General features: G+C 29.6%; 1 protein-coding gene across 1 annotated transcript; it reads right to left on the reverse strand.

Moving 5' to 3' along the window:
* Positions 1-13,151: 13,151 nt before the first annotated feature.
* On the reverse strand, positions 13,152-15,983 carry LOC138338586 (uncharacterized). Its single transcript, XM_069289563.1, has 3 exons — positions 15,960-15,983; positions 13,449-14,088; positions 13,152-13,348 (listed from the first exon to the last, which is right to left on the reverse strand). The coding sequence occupies exons 1-3, from the start codon at positions 15,981-15,983 to the stop codon at positions 13,152-13,154; spliced, it is 861 nt and encodes a 286-aa protein (XP_069145664.1).
* Positions 15,984-22,131: the final 6,148 nt, after the last annotated feature.

The raw sequence follows: 22,131 nt of genomic DNA on the forward strand, positions 1-22,131 counted from the left end.
TTGCAATAGTGCTCAACAACATGCCCTCGTATTTACCATGTAAATAAGTGTTATCAACCGCAATTGCCATTCTCATGTGGGCAAATCCCTTAATGCAAGCACTGAAGGTCAAAAAATAATACATGAACCTATGACTATCCTTGTTTACCATGATAGAATGTGCTATAAACAACATTAATGTCTCAAACATTTGAGGTAAGCCTAATATATGTTCTCTGTTGTCCCTCGGATTATCTCCTTGAAAACCATACCTCCCTTCCATCATTTTTAATAACTTGGACTACAATGAAAATAATTAAACATAACTCTTTGAATTTCTTTAATATTTGGACTCTTGTAACTACATACGTATTTACACAAAGTGAAGCAATGACTTTGATTGAGATTTTTCTATGGCTACTTTTGGCATGTTCAACGCCACAACTATTCCCGCTAATGTACTTGTAGATACAAAATCTATTCGACCACTAATATTTCCATGCCCGCAACATCCATGCACAATTCTAAGATACACATTTCACCTTTAAATATTTAGTACAACTCCTTAAAGTAGCAAAGTCAATAGACTTCTTTGCCGCCACTTCGGCTAATAACAATTTCAACTCATTCTTTTTACTGAAAGTTTGATTTATGCATAAATTAGTTCCATCAGAGAAGGAATAGTTTGATTGTGATCTCAATTCCTATTCTCCCTGCATTTTTTCACAACATTCGCGTCTGGGATCTGCCGCATATACTGACTGATTTTCCACATTAATTGGATTATCATGTATATTCATTGAATGATCACCCAAACTCTCATTTGAATGATCACCCAGGATGTTGTTTACATGATCACCCAAGTTGTCCTTTACATCATCACCCAATTTTTCATTTCCAATGGAATCATTATCGTCATCAAATGAATTTGTTGGTTCTGTTGGAGGCCTTGCACTAACGTGTATCCTCGATATAGGCCTAGAGCCATCAATACCAATATCTAATATGTAAAAGCTAACGTGTCGATCATTTTTATGAATGTGACATGTATTTTTCTCCTCCGATTCATTTGATACATGATCACCAAGTCATTTGGCTCACAAGTTAACTCACCGGCCTCAATTACGCTTCCAATCATATCGCCATATCAATCACTGCGACGCAACACAATGGACACTATCGTCTAACTAAAAAATTCTCAATTATAACTTTTGGGAGTCTCCCCCCCTCATACTCCCATATAATCTCTACCAGCAACAACAAATTCAGCTACTGCTACTATAGACTATAACTATTGATAATAGACTACAATATTTGTCTATGAGATACGAAATTCGTACAAAAATGCGTCTAGATGAGATGGGGGTTTAAAATTCAGCTCCTATCATGGCGAAATAAATTTTTCATGCTTTTAAACTACTAAAATGTATCTATAATGAGTTATCAAGTGATTATTATGGAAGATTTCTCGAATTTCTAAAATGGTAGGAAACTAATTTGAAGCTTGGTTTTGAAAGAAAATGGAGTAAACATGATATGAAGTAGGAGATGATGATGATTTTTCCTTAAAAATGGATATTACGATCGAAAAGCTCGTCGTAATAGACAAATCGACAGCAACAAAATGATTTCTTCTTATTTTCGTTTGGAGACTTTTTTGTTTCTAATAGAAATTTTAATAATTTTAAATACATATATTATTTTAAATTAGTTGAAAAAGAAGAGAGACCAAAGTTGAGATATGAAAACTTAGTGAAGTCTTTTGTTTATGCCAATTAGGGCATGTGAATGATGTCATTAATAGTGGGTATACCACAAAATATTCAAAACTTGTGACTTAATTTCACATTAAGTCTTTAAAGTAACTATTTTTCCAACTCTCCGAAGAAACCCATGTATGATTTAATATATGTATTAATTATTCAATTTTAAAGCAATGAAATACTTTTATTAAAGTGAAAAGTATTGCCTTGAGATAAATATTGATAAGATATTTATTTAAGTCCAATCAATTAAAGGTCTAAGATATTTTTATATGGTAAGAAGGGTAATAAATCGTGTTTGAGTCCTAGTGCACTTTTGTGATGAAAGACATCAGGTTCAAATCTTGGTGCACCTTGATGAAGGATGTTGGATTTATGTCCCATCTATTTATGGCCTAAGACACCTTTATATAGATAAGACATTGAATTTGAGTCTCGATAGACCATATTGATGAAATAATGATGATTAAGACAGTGTTTTAAAAGGCAGAGCGTGAGACAAGACGCTTTACACTATACGGGGTGGGATGTAAGTCTCGCACGGGGCGTAAGTCTCATGAATTTATGGAGTGTAGTCTCATGTATATTCAATTTTATAATTTTATTACTAATAAAATAAACAAAAGTAAACCGTTTAATGACAGTACAAAGACATTTTACAAATAACCTATAATATAGAGAAATTTTATTATGATTTTTATTTGAGATAAGTATTAATAATCAATAATGAAAAAGATATTATAATTACTATTTGAAAATTTTCATTACACCAATAATAAGAAATATGAATTAAAGCAAAACAGATTCAAAAAGAAAAATTTAAAATGCCTGGGTCTGTGTTTTTACGTTAGGACTTACATTTCTATGCTCAAGGCTTATGCCTCAAATTTTAGAAATTACGCCTTATACGACTTTAATTTATGATCTGGAGCGTTTTTGGTACGCCCCACCTCGAAACTTGCCCAAAAATACTTTTGAAAATACTGTTTAATACAAAAATAATGTGTTTATGATAAAAACTAATCATCAAATTTGTATCAATTTAGCAGATTCATTCCCTAAAGTAATTTTTGTAGTAATGCATAATATGTCTGAAAGAAGACACGTAATTGAGTAATACACAAAAATGTAGAATAAGGTACAAATTTATCATAATTTGATATGCTCACATGATATGTTTCATTCATGAAAAATGAGAGCTTTTCATAAATGCTACATATATAGATTCATTCTCTAAAGCGAATGAGGTGTAAGTACAAATGCTAGGCGTGGAAAAGGTTGCGACCTTGAGGTGGACATGGTATCACCAAGAGTGTCCCCGGACAGACATATTTCATAAAAAAGTTTCCTACTTTATTATTTGGTTTATATTGAACAAAAATTAGTGCAACCGATACACATTTTATAGTAAATCAAAAGTTTACTAATTCCAATACTCAGATTGTTGGGAACATAAGGTCTATAATAATGAAATAAATTATAAAAAATTCAAATAGACATACATTAAGGAATCTAAAGATTCTTTTAAATGATTAATTTTCTTGTATTTTTTTGTTATCAAGAAAGTTAATGATGAAATCATCATCAATAGAAGTTGAGATTGAATTCTCTACATTCTTAAAACGTATACAGGATATAGTGGACCTACTGACCCACCCAATGAGTTGTTTAGATACTTCATGGTCTTAAATGATGTTTTTCTAAATGGTCTCATGTATTCTTATTGTCAATCGCAATTTGAAATTTGTAATATTATTGGCACAAATAATATGATTATGTGCACAATTTTCTGATAATCAGATTTAGTTCATTTGTCTTGATAAATGATTATTGCATATCAAGTGAAATTGAATAAACTCAATACTAAAGTAAATGTGATAGTGTAAAACAAAAATTATCAATACAGATATGCATTTTATAACTCACCTCCAAAGAGGTAGAGTAATTGGGAAGAAACAACTCATAATTTACTCCAAGAGTAGTAAATCTGAAATTGTTCATGTAATAAATAGTAAATCAAAAAAATTTACTTAAGCATAGGATACATATCATGATAAACTTGGAGGTTACTAGTACAAATAATTTTATTTGTTAGAATGAAAGAATTTAGCCATTCAAAAGATGTGCGCGTATAAATATTCAACATATATTGAAGAAGTACAAAATTCTTCAAGAATTTTTTTGTTGGGTGTTTTAATGATAAGTTGATTGAATCAACTAAAGTTGAGATTGAATTTCTGAATTCTAAATGTATAAAAGGTGAATATGTGATATGATCAATAGATGTATCTATAAGATAATCACATATGCGTATATTGTCAACATGCAGTTTGACATTTGCAAAATAATTTGTGCAACATAATTGAGTTAAAAGCACAACTTTCAGAACATGTAATCAAGATAATTCATTTTGATAATATTGATAAATATCCAAGATGATGTGACACTAAAATGTCTTAGATAAATAGTTGAATCATTCCTTATGAAAACAAAAGTTCATGTAATGATCTGAAATACGATATTATATTCAAAAGTAATTGTATGCATTAGACTATTAATTTATTGATCAATTTTTCTCTCATTTTTTTTATTGTGAGGGACCAAATATTTTTCATCTATTAATTTTGATGTTGTAACACCTCAGATTTAGAAAAGAAGGAAAAAATAATTTTGAGTTGGTGATTTCATCTACGGCTTCCATGTATGGACTGAAGAAACTTTTATGGGACGTAGGTGACAACCGTAGGTAGTGAAAAAATAAAAATTACAAAATAAGTTCCAGTACGTTTTTTACAGTTCAACAGGATGATCCATCATTGCATGTACGGTCCTAGATAGGTGTCGTAGTGACCCCAAACTTAGTGAAAACTTAAAGCTTAAAGTTGGTTTATATATTTGGTATGTACGCTCCATAGAAATACCTACGACCATACATAATCCCGTCAAATGTTGGTCAAATTTAAACACTCTGGCCAATTTCTATGGTTGACTAGTACGGTTTGTGGAAGGATATTATTATTATTATTTATTATTATTATTATTATTTATTATTATTGTTAATATTTTATATTATTATTATTTATTTATTTATTTTATTATTATTTATTATTATTTTTATTTTATATTATTGTTATTTTCATATTGTTATATTATTATTGTTATAATTTATTATTATTATTTATATTTAATTATTTTTATTATTTATTTTATTATTTGTTATTATTATTATTATTTTATATTATTATTATTTTTTTTTATTTTCATATTGTAGTATTATTATTGTTATCATTTATTATTATTATTATTATTATTTATATTTAATTGTTTTGATTATTATTATTATGATTATTATTTATTTTAGTCTGTATTATTATTATTATATATTATTATTAATATTATATTATTATTATTATTTATTTTCTTATTCCTTATTATTATTATTATTATATATTATTATTATTATTATTTTTATATTATTTTATTATTATTATATATTATATATTGTTATTATTATTAAATTAATCAACTTTATCATGTTAACAGTTTTTAATGGTATTTCAGACATTTTGATTAAAAAATGTATTTATTAGTACTTATTTGCTTAACACATCAATAATTTTTTTTTAACTTCAACACTTTTATCCAAACACATAACTACTTATTTTAAAAATAAATTCGAGCACTTCAAAAAAAATTTTAAAAGCTATTTTTTTAAGCCCATCCAAATGGGCTCAGTATCTCACGAAAAAATAGTTTAAAATAAGAATAGTTATATTATCAATTGAAAACTAAAAGAAATCAATTATATAAAAATTATTAATAATTTAAGTTTAAAGCCTCATTTAATTTTTTCTTTAGACCACTAATATATTTGAGTCGCTCCTGTTCGACATAAATTTCGTAAGAATTAAAATTACGTCTATAACATATATAATTAATTTGTGGGTTTTGAAATTTAACTTTAATTTGATACGAAACTTTTATCTTTCACGATACAAATTTTGTAAGAATCAATCTGTACACTACGACATAACGTGTTATATCTTCTACAACCTAACTTGTGGAATGATAGTTTATTATTTTCTTCTCTTTCTATTAATTTGGTTCCATAATACCAATTACTACTAGTTAATGTTATGTGATCATCAGCATAAAGCTTACAATGTCATTTTTTTAATATTAATTATTAAATATCAAAACAAGTAAATCTGTAAATGCCACACCTCTATTCTACATTTTTATGCATCTAATAAAGGCATAATTGTATATATGGAGTCGGTCAAAATTCGATTTTGACATTTGAATAAACATATTAAAAATTGATACGTTGTATTCAAATTTTATTTCGAACAAAATTTATCAATAATGGTCACATCCATCATGGCCTCAAGTTGTATTATCCATTGAAGGTTTCAAGTAACAAGTTAGATTCATCTAGCTTTGGAGCAATTAGTCTGAAAGTAATATTCATTAATTTTCAAATAAGGTAAACTTTACTGTAAATATTTCTTGAGAATTTTGAACTATCTCCTGTAAATGAACATAACGGTTTCAATCAATAAATAATGTTCATTATGATAACGAAATAATACATGCAAGACTTTACGTAGGGTTATAAATACTTTCATTCCCCTCACTTATATTTTATCTAATTTTATCCTAATAACTCTATTATATCCACTTATATTTTTTTTGGCCTAACCAATCGGTGACCTCCTAAACTTGACATTAATTTTCAGTTAGACACCTTAACTATGTTTTGTTCATTTTAGACACCTCATGTCATTCTGTATTGTGTCATTTTAGCATTTTTTGAACAATCAGCTAAATATACGAGGTGTGTGTAATACACTCGTCGATGACGTGTCAAAGACAAATTAAATCAGTGGCATGTATATTAAAAATATTTTTTAAATAATAATATTTTAGTAGAACAAAGATGTAGCCAATGACGTAATGACATGTGAAATTTTTTACAAAAAAAAATAATTAAAAAAAAAATCTACCAAGGTCATTTCTCTGCCCACCCACTCCAATCCCTACCTACCCACCCACCCACCCAAATCGTCTCCTTCACTATTCTCCCACCTATCCACCCACCTAATCTCTTCTACACCTTTGTCCATCCTAACTCCAACCCACTTCCCACCCACATCGTCTTCTCTATCCCTCTCCCTCCCCATCCATCGTCTTTCAAGATTTTTTGCTGCCCTTCAGCTTCTTTGCGACAATATAAATTGTAATTTTTTTAATGGATTAAAATTTATTTTTTTTGTGAAATTTCTTTGTATTAAAGATCATTTTTTTTGTCCATAGCATTATCAAAACTATTTCTCCATGGAAGTAGTTCAAGTTTTGAGAGACGATGGCTAAAAGATGAGAACGAAAATGAAAAAAATAAAATAAAATGATTAAATGAGTCTTTCACGCGCTGGTAGTGAGAGTGTTATTCTCACTATGCCATGTAAGTAAAAAGTGTTAAATGACACAACAAAACATGACATCAAATGTCTAAAATGAACAAAACTTAGTTAAGATGTCTAAATAAAATTAGTGCCAAATTTAAGCCAGGACCACCAATGGGTTAGCCATTTCTTTTTTGGTGATGCTTCATTGTTTCTAGGCAATTAATTTGTTTTTATTTAGTAAGATAAATTAATAGTATCACGAATATTTTGTTTAATCTTTATAATTCACATATCCTTCCTTTCCCAAATTCAATTATCATTTTGAATAATTGATTTGGCAAACAACAATTTATTTGGAGATTCCTTTTAAAATATACCATATTACGTTTAAATTTGATACGATCATACTATATTTATTATATGGTTTCAATCTTTTCAAATCTTGCACTTTTGTCCCTATAAAGACCACAAACATCAAATTTTCTGTTTATAAATTAAATATCTCAATCAAGGTTTAGAAGTGGCTAATTAGTTTTATTTTTTGCTTTTACCACTTCATTATGACTCATTCTTTTCTTCTTTTTTATTTCGTTATGATCATTTTTTATTTGAAATAATCTTCAAAGATTGATAATGATAAAATATATTATGGTGCAATCCACAAATGACTTTTAAGAAAATTCTATAGTTTTAGATGGGTAATCAGATAATTTGAAAAGACCATACTTGTATAAAATTCAATGAATGAGAAAATAAATTGTGGTAGATGAAATAGTCTTGGAGTAGTTAAATTAATGTCACACTCACTATTTTTTTGCTTTTTCACTACAAACAATACTCAAGGTTCTAATATTGAGTAAGTCGCTTTTGTTAGGAAGTAAATTTTTAATTTTAATGCATAATATTTTAATATAAATTTAAATTTAATTGAATTTTAATAAAAATGTCAGACACCGAATCTGAAAAAAAGTTTCTATCCTTTGGTGGGTATAACTCATCAATCAGTTTGCTTTCCTTTGCAAAACTAAGTTCTTAATCTCTTCTAGAATAAATGAACAAATTTGATTTAGACACAATTGAAATAAATATGGGTATTTTATTAAACCAAAATTATTCTGAATTAAAAGTGAATTGAATTGTCAATTGAAGTGTGATTGATTTAAATTGATCATAACCTACGAATCAGTTGTGATTGGGTTGAGGTTTTATTTATTTTTAATATGAAATATAGTTCATTTCTCTCAAATTATCAATCATGTTTTTCGAAAATAGTTATATCAATTGTTATCATTTTTGGTAGAAATTGTTCTAAAAGACTACAAACACTATAAATATTTAGTAAAGAGAAGTTATATCTTAAAATATAAATAAAGTTTCCGAATATTTTCTTTACACAACAGATAATTTGAGACGGAGTGAATACCTATCTTACGTGTAAAAAGATTGACTAATTCAATCCCCTGTTGGAATATTCAATCAATTAGTTCACTCTTAGATACATGAATTTGCAGGTACCAAATCTTTTTAGCTACTTTGATATCTTAATTAAATTAAAGTTGATTCAACATTAATAAAATCAAATTTAGAATTTTTTCTTTATTTATTTAAATTGAGTCTTGTCAAGTTGATGACTATTATTGGAGTAGAGGTCCTCATTAAAAAATTATAGTCGTAAATAATTAATTAAATTAAATGTTCTTTGACGTACTTTTACCTAACATTTATTTGATGTGTAAAGATTTAAGTGTAACCGATATTTTTACCCAATCTGAAGTGTTTCCAAAATAAAATTGAAAAAAAAAAATCTGCCATATTTTATTTTGCATTTTCCTTATAAAAAGAAAATATTAACTAGGGATTTATTGCTTTGAATAAAGTATTGCTATTTATTATACTTCTTTTAATTTACTACATCTGTCTTTTGCACCGCATTAATATTTATTCATATTTATGATTAACGATAAGATTAAAACAAATAATTTTTGTAAAGAAAACTCAGAATATAAGAAGAAAAAGACAAGAAATATAAGATAGAGGAGAGAATTTTCTTATTCAATGGTGAATGATATCTCTATTTATAGTGTTGAGATATCATAGTCAAAGGTCACCTTGAAATTATACATAGTTATCATCAAGGTTCATATCACCTTGAAATCTTATCACATTGGAAACACTAATACATGAATCCAATTAATTGTTGGATAACTCTAATGGATCATCCACATATACAATGGATTTACAACACTCCCCCTTGGATATCCATAGATTATGTGCCTCGTTAAAACCTTATTAGGAAAAACCCAGTGGGAAAAAGCCTAGTGAAGGAAAAAAAGTACACATATCTCATAATACGCTTTGAATGTTGCCTCGTTAAAAACCTTACCAGGAAAATCCAATTTGGGACAAAACCATTGTTAAGGAAAAGAGTACAACGCGTATTGCGCTCCCCCTGATGAAAACTTTACTTGATATCTCGGAGACGGGGCATTCCAATCTTGTATCTCAACTTCTCAAACGTTGATGTTGGCAATGCCTTAGTCAATAAATCAACAAGATTATCACTTGAACAAATTTGTTGAACTTCTATCTCACCATTTTGTTGAAGATCATGCGTGAAAAAGAACTTCAGTGAGATATGCTTTGTCCGGTCTCCTTTGATGTATCCTCCTCTCAATTGAGCTATACATGCAGCATTATCTTCGTACATTGTGGTTGGTATATTCTTTTTCAAAGAAAAAACCACACATTTCCTGAATATGATGGGTCATTGATCTTAACCAGACGCACTCTGGACTTGCTTCATGGATGACTATTATTTCTGCATGATTTGAAGAAGTGGCTACCAACGTTTGCTTCATTGATCGCCAAGATATTGTCGTGTCTCCACATGTAAACAAATAGCCTGTTTGTGATCGAGCTTTATGCAGATCAGATAAATACCCTGCATCTGCGTAACCAATCAGTTCTAACTTGAATCCATTGGAATAGAATAAACCCATGTCCATGGTCCCCTGAAGATATTGAAGTATGTGTTTAACACCATTTCAATGTATTTTTGTTGGGGAGGAATTGAATCTTGGCAGTAGACTTACTGCAAACAGATATCTGGTCGAGTATTGTTAGCAAGGTACATTAGTGCCTCGATCGCACTAAGATAAGGAGTTTCATCACCAAGAAGCTCTTCATTATTCTTTTGATGTCGAAATGGATCTATATTGATGTCAAGCGATCTTACCACCATTGGAGTACTCAATGGATGTGAGTTATCCATGTAAAAACACTTTAGTATCTTTTCTATGTACGTTGATTGATAAACAAGTATTCCATTTGACAAACTCTCAATCTGTAGGCCAAGATAAAATTTTGTCTTGCCGAGATCTTTCATTTCAAATTCTTTTTTCAGACACTCAACAACTTCTAACAACACTTTATGAGTGCCAATGATGTTCAAATCATCAACATACACGGCTATTATTACAAATTCAGACCCAACCGTTTAATGAAAATGCAGGGACAAATTGGGTAATTTTTATACCCTTTCTTTAACAAATATTCACTCACACGATTGTACCACATCCTTCCTGATTGTTTCAATCCATATAGAGATTTCTGAAGCTTTATTGAACAAGTTTCTCTTGAATCTTTGTATGTTTCAGGCACTTTGAATGCTTCAGGAATTTTCATGAAAATGTTGTGGTCCAATGATCCATATAGATATGTTGTGACAACGTGCATTTGACGCATTTCAAGTTTTTCATGAACTGCCAGATTTATGAGATATCTGAAGGTGGTTGCATCTACACTGGAGAATATGTCTCCATATAATCAATGCCAGGTCTTTGAGAAAAACCTTGAGCAACGAGTCGGGTCTTATATCTCATGACTTCACCTTTCTCATTTCTTTTTCGTACAAAAACCCATTTGTACCCCACTGGCTTGATACCTTCAGGTGTTCGAATTATCGATCTAAAAACTTTACGTTTTTCTAGTGAAGCCAATTCAGCTTGAATTGCATCCTTCCATTTTGGCCAATCATTTCTCTGTCTACATTCTTGAACAGATTTTGGCTCAAAATCTTCATCTTGTTGCATTATTTCAATAGCAACATTATAGACAAATAGTTATGACTTGGGTCTCATCTTGAGAAATTTCTTTCAAGCCATGATCATCTTGATCATTTTTCTCTTTCGAGGATTTTTATCCTTGGAACCAATTTATCTACCACGCTTCAAATGTGGTCTAGACTCATTTGCCTTAAGAGTTTGTCCCGTCGGATATAAACTCGAACTGGAGCATTAATAGATGAAATATGCGATTTAGTAATCCTTGGAAAATTAGTAAATGCATCTGGTAGCTGATTTGCAATATTCTACAAATAAATTATTCTTTGAACTTCTTGCTCACATTGGTTTGTTCGAGGATCCAGATGATATAGAGATGATGAATTCCAATCTATCTCTTTTCCCAACGACTTATGTTCTCCCCCTAATGTTGGGTATACTGATTCATCAAAATGACAATCAACAAATCTTGCCTTAAACAAATCTCCAATCATAGGCTCCAAATATTTTATGATTGAAGGAGATTCATACCCAACATATATCCCCAACCTTCTTTGGGGCCCCATCTTTTTGCATTGTGGTGTAGCAATTGGGACATACACCTCACATCCAAAAACTCTAAGATGTAAAATGTTTGGCTCTTGACCAAAAGTCAATTGTAATGGGGAGAACTCATGATAATTGGTCGGCCTTATGCACACAAGTGCTGCTGCATGCAAAATAGCATGCCCCCACATAGACACAGATAACTTTGTTCTCATTAGTAATAGTCTAGCTATCAACTGCAGACGTTTAATCAATGATTCTACTAGACCATTTTGAGTGTGAACATGCACAACTAGATGTTCAACTGTTATACCAGTAGACATACAATAATCATTAAATGCCTGAGATGTAAACTCACCAGCATTATCTAGACGGATTATCTTTATTGTATAGTCTGGAAATTGTGATTTCAATCTCATTATTTGAGCCAGTAATCTTGCAAAAGACATGTTGCGAGTTGATAATAAACACACATGTGACTATCTTGTAGAAGCATCTATCAAGACCATACAATATTTAAAGGGTCCACATGCAGGTTGAATTGGTCCACATATATCACCCTGTATAAGTTCCAGAAATGTAGGGGATTCAATTCCAACCTCAACGGTTGATGGTTTAATGATCAACTTTCCTTGAGAACAAGCAGTACAAGAGAATTCCTTTGATTTAAGGATATTTGGGCTCTTTAAGGTGTGCCCATGTGAATTCTCAATGATTTTGCGCATCATATTGAATCCGGGTGGCCCAACCGGTCATGCCAAATGATAAAATCATAAAAAATAGTAAATCTTTTGTTTACTACGGCATGTGATTCAACTGTACTTATACTTGTATAGTACAACCCAGAAGAAAATGCAGGTAATTTTTCATGCACAATTTTCTTCTCTACATTAATTGTAGTAATGTAAAGGTATTCAACCTTTTCTTCATTAGTTGTCTCAACATGATAGCCATTTTGGCGAATAACTTTAAAATTTAATAAGTTTCTTTGAGATTTACTACAATATAATGCATTATCAATGCTTAATATTGTCCCTCCAGGTAGTAATTAGGTCGCTCTTCTAGAGCCCTCAATTAATTTGTACTACCTGATATTGTGTTGACATATGCCATTTTCATAACCAAATTAGAAAGTATTTCTTTTCTTTTAATATTGTATGCGTTGTAGCACAATCAAGAAGACATACATCTCCATTACTCATCTTGAATCCAACTGACAACTGGGGATTTCTATTAATTTTCATTAAAATAAAATACATTAAAAGAAGGAAGAAACAAAATTAACAACGAAAATTTAAATACTTCAACATGAATAACATAATAATTAAAAATACATAAGTAAAATATTATGTAAAATATTAACAGACTTCATTCCCCAGCTAAAAGATCGAACATCAGTTTCGATCTCCAAAGAAGTCATCAACTTCCATATGAGTAACGTCACCAAGGCCATCAAAAACATCATCCTTTAAAGCCAAATTTACTTCAACATCCTTATCATACTTTTGAGATGTTTCCGGCTTATCATCATCTTTAAGAGTCATATGTGACTCAGCTCGAGCATTGGAAGAGGAAGCACCACTTTTATTTCCTTTCTTTTTAAAGGAATTTTTGATAGAGCCTTACAAAATGCTCATGTGTGCGACATTCATTCTTCCAATGGCCTTTCATGCCACAACGACGACAATTACTTTTTGAGGGGTTATTTTGAGAACTCATGTTGTTCTCCCTTTTATTATGACCACCACCTTGACAATTAGTGTAACGTCTTTTATCTTTGTCACGTCCCCATGCATTATTATATCCCCGATGATCATCTCTTTTTACTTCATATTGATCACGTGCTTTCACCACATTTGCCTTCGGTATTGGAGCAGCTCCAATGGGACGAGCTTCATGATTTTTCATTAAAAGAGCATTATGTTTCTCAGCCACCAAAAGACATGAGATTAGTTCAGAATATTTCTGAAAATCCTTTTCACGATATTGCTGCTGCAATATCACATTTGAGGCATGGAAAGTAGTAAGTGTCTTTTCCAACATGTCCTCATCTTTTATAGTCTCCCCACATAATTTTAACTGGGAGGTTATCATGAATACATCAAAGTTGTATTCAATTACGGTCTTAAAATCTTGAAACCATAAATGCATCCACTCATAGCGAGCTCTTGGCAACACTGTTGCCTTAAGGTGGTCATATCTCCCCTTTAAATCAGTCCACAATTCAAGTGAATCTTTTACCGTCAGATATTCAATCTTCAGGCCCTCATCAAGATGATGACGAAGGAAAATTATAGCCTTCGCCTTATCTTGACTCGATGCTTCATTTCCCTGAGTAATAGTGGCATCAAGACCTTTAGCAACCAAGTGAATCTCAGCATCGAGTACCCATTAAAGATAATTCTTTCCAGAAATATCTAATGCCACAAACTCAAGTTTGAATAAATTCGACATAATGAAATTATGAGAGAATATGTGAATTAAATAAAAATATTTATATAATACATTTGCAAGTAGCAACTTCGTGCTGCTAACGTATTGTAAAGAAAGCTCAGAATATAAGAAGAAAAAGACAAGAAGTATAAGATAGAGGAGATAATTTTCTTATTCAAGTGTATCATACAATGGTGAATGATATCTCTATTTATAGTGTTGAGATATCATAGTCAAAGGTCACCTTGGAGTTATACATAGTTATCATGAAGGTTCATATCACCTTGAAATCTTATCACATTGGAAACACTAATACATGAATCCAATTAATTGTTGGATAACTCTAATGGATCATCCACATATTGGATTTACAAAAATAATTAAATTATACTCTCTTCATCAAATTTGCTTGTCTCTATTTGACTAGACACATTTAAAAAAAATAATTATTAATATATGTAATTTATGATACTATTCCTCGTAAATTATGTATGATGTTAGATCTTAAAAATTGATCTGGAGTCTATGAATTTAATCTTGAGGGTAAAACATAATAATTTTTTTTATCTTTTCTTGATATACTAAAAGTAACAAGTAAAAATAAAAATATATTTTAAAATAAGTGATTAGTAAAAGTGAACAAAGAGTGTATTTTATTATTTTTTTTGACAAAATACTCCTTCTAACTATATTGAGTAAATTTGTGAGACAATGCACACTCACTATGTAAATAAAGTTAGAATATAAATTGAATACCACTTTTCACTTTTGTATGTTTAATTATTCACAAATTATTATTGAAAATAGAAATAATTCAAAGTTAAATCATGAATATGATTTATTAAACCTCTTGAACTTATCACCTAAAAAATGTAAATGAAGAGCAGAAATGGAAGAAATTTCTAACTCCTTTGAACATCGAACAATTAACTTACTCTTCTAATTTTACTTGTCCCATTAGATTTGACATGCTCATTAAAAAAGTAATGATTGATACATCTGTTTTATCATACTATCTCTTAATTGATGTTTAGTATCATGTTTTATAAAATAATTTTAAAAATAAGTAAAAATTAATGCTAAGGATAAAATATAAAAAGAAGAAATTATTTTTTTAATATATAAAAACAAAAAATCAAATAAAATTCTATTTTAAAAATAGCGAATTAGTAAAAGTGAATAAAAGGAGTATCTCAAACATAGGAAAATGGCTAAAAAATTCAATTATTATAAACTGGAGGAAGTAACTATTTTATAGTAATTACTTATAATAAGGACAATAAGTAAAGAGGCCCAAAGGAAGTATTACGTTAGAACTGTCAAATTAATCATTAAAGAAAATGATCATTTTAGCGTGATGGAAAAATTAGTAGTATATCAGTCAATGAAGCTACAGTTTTACAAAATTAGGATTCTCCGATATAATTTAATAAAATTTGCTATTAATTACATGACCCGTAGGCGGGTTGTATATGGAAACAAAAGTTACATTTGGTGAATCTGTAAACATTTTTATACAAATATAATCTCCTGAAATCTTTCATTCATATCAATTTTGAGTTTTGAATATAATTTTTTTCCTCGTAGCATCACAATTTAAGGTAACTTTCAAAACATGTTTCAACTTTTTTTTTTGTTGCTTTTTCCCCCATTTGTATAGGGTTAGTGTTTGCCTAATCTTTTATAAAATAACATCTTGAATCTTCATTTTTCACTAAAAAAAAGACACTAAACTCCATCAAAGAGGATTACGAAAATTATATCATTACCTGACAAACTTTTTGACGATCCATAGTTTTTTTCTTTGGGTTCAACCCAAGATTTCAAAGTGATTTCGGGGCCAATTGCAAATTCTAAAGCAATCGAAGGGAAGAAACTTTTCATAAAAGAACAAAGAAGTACTATAAGTTTGATAAATTATGAGTTCTAAGTCTCAAAAAAGATTAAATAATTAGTTATAATAAGCTTTATAATAAAATATTCAAATTTAAGACTTCCATTAGAATTTAACTTTAGACCATCAATTTATTAAAGCTGCCCTCGAATAAAGAGTTTAGATCCAAACACGGAAACGAATCTATTGTTAAGCGACGAATTATCCAATCAAGAACTTAGATCCAAGTAAAGAAAATTGCGTCTAATAGCAATGAGTCCAAAACAAATGATGATGTCGTTTCTGATTTGATGGAGCAAAATGAATCTGAAGAATCTCATATATTTGTATAGATGTTATTATTAAAAATAATTTGTATATAATTTTTTTTAGGAAAAAGGGTCAAATATGCCTCTAAACTATTTAAAAAGTTTTAGATATACCCTCCGTTTAAAGTTTGGTTCACTCATGCCCTCGCCGTCCAAATTTTGGTCCAAATATGCCCTTATGGGCGTTAGTTGCCATGTTGGACATATCCAACTCATTTTTTATTTCTTTAAATGCCACATGGAATTGCAATGACATTTTGACATTACCACTTGACATTTATATGAAAATGGAAAGATATTCGAACTCATAAACATCTAATCCGACCCATAAATCAACCCCCTTTCAAATAATTTATTCGACCGATTTTCAACAATGTTGTGTAATTTTTATTTTTTTTGATAAATTTCGAAAATGAGTTATTGATTAATAATAAAAATAGGAAGAACATGAAAAAAATAAAAAATTAACGCCAAAATTCAAAAATAATTATAATAACTTTAAATTCAATTTAAACACTTTTATAAATTTTTTTTTTGATAAATCTCGAAAACGAGTAATTGATTAATAAAAAATATGAAAAAATATAAAATTAAAGCCAAAAATTAAAAAATAAATACAGTAACCTTAAAATCAACAATTTCAACATTTTTTAATTATTAATTTTTTCTGCTAATCCCAAAATGAGTATATTAACAAAAACTATGAAAAAAAATATAAAACTTATGCAAAAATTCGCAAATAAAAAATAGAAAAATGTGAAAAAAATATAAAATAAAAAATTATTGCAATTTTTGAATTTAAGGTTACTATATTTATTTGTGAATTTTGACGTAAATTTTTTTATTTTGTTTTGATATTTTCCGCCTTTTTATTGATAAATTACTCATTTTCGAGATTTGTCGAAGAAAATTAAAAATTAAAAAAAAAGTGTAGAGTGAAATGTCAGTATATTTATTTGTAAACTTTTGGCGTTAATTTATACTTTTTTTCATGCTTTTCATACTTTTTATTAATCAATTACTCATTTTCGAGATTTACCGAAAAAATAATTTTTTTTATAAAATATTGAAATGTTAGATTTAAGGTCACTATATTTATTTGTGAAATTTTGGCGTTAATTTTATATTTTTTTTCATATTCTTCCTATTTTTTTATTAATCAATTACTCATTTTCGAAATTTAATGAAAAAATTAAAATTAAACATAATTGTTGAAAATCGGTCGGATAATTTATTTAAAAGGAGGTTGATTTATGGGTCAGATTAGGTGTTTATGAGTCTGAATATCATTCCATTATCATATAAATGTCATGTGGTAAGGTCAAAATGACAGGACAATTTCCATGTGGTATTTAAAGAAATGAAAAATGAGTTGGATATGTCCAACATGACAACTAACGCCCATAAGGGCATATTTGGACCAGAAATTGGACGGCGAGGGCATGAGTGAACCAAACTTTAAATGGAGGGTATATCTAGACCTTTTCGAATAGTTTAGGGGTATATTTGACCCTTTATCCTTTTTTATGTACTAATCTTAATGTATTCGTATATATATAAAAAATATCATTATTAGTTCTATATTTTTTGTTTGTATATTTTATTCTCATGTATATTATCATCCATCAGGGGCGGACTCACATGCATCTGGTATAATTGTGCACCCTTATGACTAAAAGGTATTTGAGAAAATTGGTTGAAGTCACTTAGTCAAAGAGTGTCTGTGTGAGTACGATTCCACAGGAGTCAACATTTTTTTAACTTTAAAATCAACTTTTACTTTAGATTTAAATCTTTTTTAAAATGTTTTTTTTATTAAAACTCATTTTTTCCTAGCACAATTCTAATAAAATATGATACTACTAGAAAATCTACAACTTGCGCAATTCTAATCAGAATACAACACTGCTAGAAAATCTCCAGCTTACAAGTATTCTTGACTACATAATTGAAGTCCTACTCCTATTAACTCTACATAAATGGGTAAGTTCTTCTACTTAAGCTTCTTTTTTATCTTCTAGTGTGTGTGTGTGAGAATTTGTTGTTAATTTTTGTGATTTGAGATTGATATACTTGTGTAAAAAGAAATGCGGTGATTTTTTCATGAAAACTGTTTGGATCATAATTTGGAACGACTCAATTAATTACATGTTGGTGAAGTAAATAACGTCCACAAGAGGTGTTTCAACCAGATACTAAATTTTGAGAATCAATTTCAATCCATTCAAGTTGTTTGTAACAAGCCATCTGTTGCGGTCAAATCGCACACCCAAGTGCACGTGATCATTCAAGAGATAAAGTGACTCTTGTTAGAGAGCCGGGTATCGTACCCACAGGGACTTAAGACTATATTCTATCAATTTCTCCAACTCTTAACTCAACACAAGTGAAATTTTCAGATTTTATAAAGATTGTTACCACCTTATTTTATGTAAACTTAAATGTACTATTGTAATTCGATAGTTTTGAACAATGATGTGGAAAAGATACATGGCTGCAACTTTTACCAGGAATCATGTAATCAATCATTTGATAAAGGTTCTCTTGAAATTATCTCATCGTTGAACCACAGGGTTTGATGTATGATCATGATCTCTCTACCTCTAATAGGCTTCAATAGATATCACGCTAACTACATAGTTGAGCGGGGATAGAGTGAATAAAAATTTAGCATTAAGATATAATCTTCTTGTATGGTTGTCCATGAATTTTTTTTAGGTATATCTCTATCCTAGAAACGAGCTATTTAGAGTAAACCAAACTTTTTATTTTCCACGTTCTATCTTCTTATATCTCTAATTTGATACTTGATATTTAGCTCCCTGCGCGCGACCCGGGGACAACACAACTTTGTTTTTTTAAGTATTTCTTCAGCTTGTTCCTTGCTTTTTTTTTTTTTGCCTTTAATCTCCCTCTTGCTTCCTTAGCCCATTTTTGGGTATATTTCTTCCAAATAGTCTCCCTACACAACTAATAATGTTGGTAAGCTCATAAACACAAAATTTACTCAATACGACTCTTAAACATAACTTGACGAGTTCAAACTAAGCATAAATATAGGCATAATTAGCATTATGGGCATATAAATATGCCCATGATCACCATATGAGAAAGCAAGAATGAGCATCAAATTTGTTTAGAAGCTTCCACTAATGTGACAAGGTTTCTCTTGGAATTTGGATTGTTTTTTTCGAGGTTATGATGAATGTGAGTCTTCAAAAAAATAAAGGTTTTTTTGGATTGGCTTAAAAAAATGCTTTCGGATATAAATAATATTCTTTTAAACATGCTCTAAAAAGTGCTATGATGATAACTTCTCCAAAAATTTTTAACTTACCCTTGTGTGTCACTCTTGACCTTACCCTTGAATCACTCTAAAAGTCTTAGTAGTGCCCCTGTCTTCAAATCCCGATTTTGCCTATGTTTATATTAAAAATTATTGTGCATGTTCTCTAAATGTTCTTTAATAGAGCTTCTAGCTGTTTCTTATAGAGGGAAACTAGATCTTTCTTTTTTAACTTAATAGAAATACCACAGTTACTACAATATTAAACTTTAGTTGATTAGATTTCCTGTTGGATAAAATGTGATGGAAAATTCTATGGTTTTATATCTAGTAATGTATCTTTATACACATAAATATTTACACTTGTTTTTTATATGTTGCTAAAAAAATCAAATACAATAGCGTTTGCAATAAAATTTTAAATGATAAAAAATAAATTACAATCACAATTTCAAATTTGAAGAAACATAATTTAATTGATAAAGGATGCAGGTATAATTCTGTTCCTCCCTTTGAATTTTCTTCGTGATTTGAGGGTCATTTATAGACTTCGTTGAGATTTTATGATCTCCATAAAGGATTTTATGGATCTTCTTGAAGTATTTGGTGTCAAGATTAGTTCGACCACATCTTATCTCTTTGTTTATATTCTATGACTTTATAGAATTTTTGAGATGCATCTCCAAGAGAATATATTGTCCTTTATATAGGCATAAACTAGAGTTAGGGTAGATATGTGTACATATCCAAACCATCGTACCCGTGCTTTCCTCATCTAATCTTCTCTCTTCTATTATGTCCATATGTCCAACTCAACATCCTCATTTTTCAACTTGCATCTTGTGAATATGAAAGTTCTTAACTAGCTAACACTCTGCCTCATATACCACCACAATGCCATGAAATTGGATTTTATGGCTTTAAACATCCATGTTGACCTTATATATAAGTTAATTAAGTAGGCGTTTGGCCATGTGATACCATATCACGATATGGTATCGTGAGATGAAATCAGCGTTTGGACATGCGATTTTATGCTGATTCCATCTCATGAGATGTGGTTTCATATTCTCCAAAAACCATGATATGAAATCATATGAGTATACCATATCATGATTTCAAATATTTTAATATAAAAATTGATCCATTAATTTATATTTTGTTAAAACAACCCCACATTTATATCTATAATCATTTATATCACATGTAATTAAAATTTATAATCACATCATTGCTTTTTAAAATTTATTATTCTCATTGACATAAAAGTTATTATTCTCTCCAACATTTAGTCACTTTAACTCACACTTCACACGATTGATGAATAATAAAATCTTGAAGAGCCGTGAAAGGCGTTTCATTTTTACTCAAATATATTAATGAAACAATTAATTAAGTGGAGAACAAATAGCTTTGTAATAATTTTGTAATCACCCGAGAGTACACTATAAAAGTTAAAGCATTCTTAAGTCGCTACACGGTGTACTTGACCTCTCGGAGGTCTTACAAAAGTCTCTTAGCTATCATTCATTATATAGGTTTGAAAAGTAGTGTGGAATTAAAACTTTTCACAACATAAAGCGAACTAGACACATCTTAACATCATATGGTCAGCGTCCTTTACATTAAAAGAAATCATAACAAGTCTTATGAAAGTCTTTAAAAGAAAGAAACTATAAGAAACATAATCTATGTCCTCAAACATATGAGGACATACCAAATCTTGAGAGAATCAACTTCTCAAGCTTCGCCTTCTAAGAGCCTTCACTTGCCTTCCACCTATACTTGTAAAAATATAGAAGAGTATGGAGTTAGTACAAATATTGTACTAAGTATTGCATATGTAGAAACATGTTAAATAGGAAATTTTAGTTGAAACATAATTTTCATGCTATTTTAGTAAAACCTTGATGAATAAAGTGTACAAAACAACATATAAGTCATCATTTATCATTCAAGTAATATTTTCATGAACTTCAACGTTTAATCATATTTATCAAGTAATCTATTTATCATGTAGACCTTCCTATCCAAAGTTATCCTAAGACTCACCTAGGTAAGACATAAAGAGACCGCTCATACAACCTCTTCAATACCCACCAAAGTGATCTTTAAGACTACTAAATATAAGCATACTTCATTTCATTTAACAAGTCAACATCTATTACTAAAGGTTCTAGAGGAAACATACACACATTCAAGATCTTCACATGAAGACCATCCTCCAAGACAACCCCCAAGTTACACTTTGTGCAATGTCAAAGTAGCATCCCATACTACTAATTCCACTTAATGCCCCTTAGGAATCACCCTAGACTAGACACATGACATTTATCGTTTACATAAATTCATTAAAATTAGATATAACAACATGCTTCAATAACATTAGGCATAAAGTCAACTTACTTCATTAACATCACGTAGTAACCCATCTTACATTTTCATACAAGGAC

Source organism: Solanum lycopersicum, chromosome 9 (genome assembly GCF_036512215.1).
Source record: "Solanum lycopersicum chromosome 9, SLM_r2.1".
In the NCBI taxonomy this organism is placed as follows: Eukaryota; Viridiplantae; Streptophyta; class Magnoliopsida; order Solanales; family Solanaceae; genus Solanum; species Solanum lycopersicum.

What these genes read in the sequence shown, in the direction of transcription:
- LOC138338586 (XM_069289563.1), bottom strand. Translation starts at nt 15,983, where the DNA reads ATGGATCGTCAAAAAGTTTGTCAG. An exon ending in ATCGTCAAAAAGTTTGTCAG is followed by an intron (nt 14,089 to 15,959) that starts GTAATGATATAA and finishes ACTATTACTCAG; the next exon opens with GGAAATGAAGCATCGAGTCA. An exon ending in TCAAAATAACCCCTCAAAAA is followed by an intron (nt 13,349 to 13,448) that starts GTAATTGTCGTC and finishes TTAAAAAGAAAG; the next exon opens with GAAATAAAAGTGGTGCTTCC.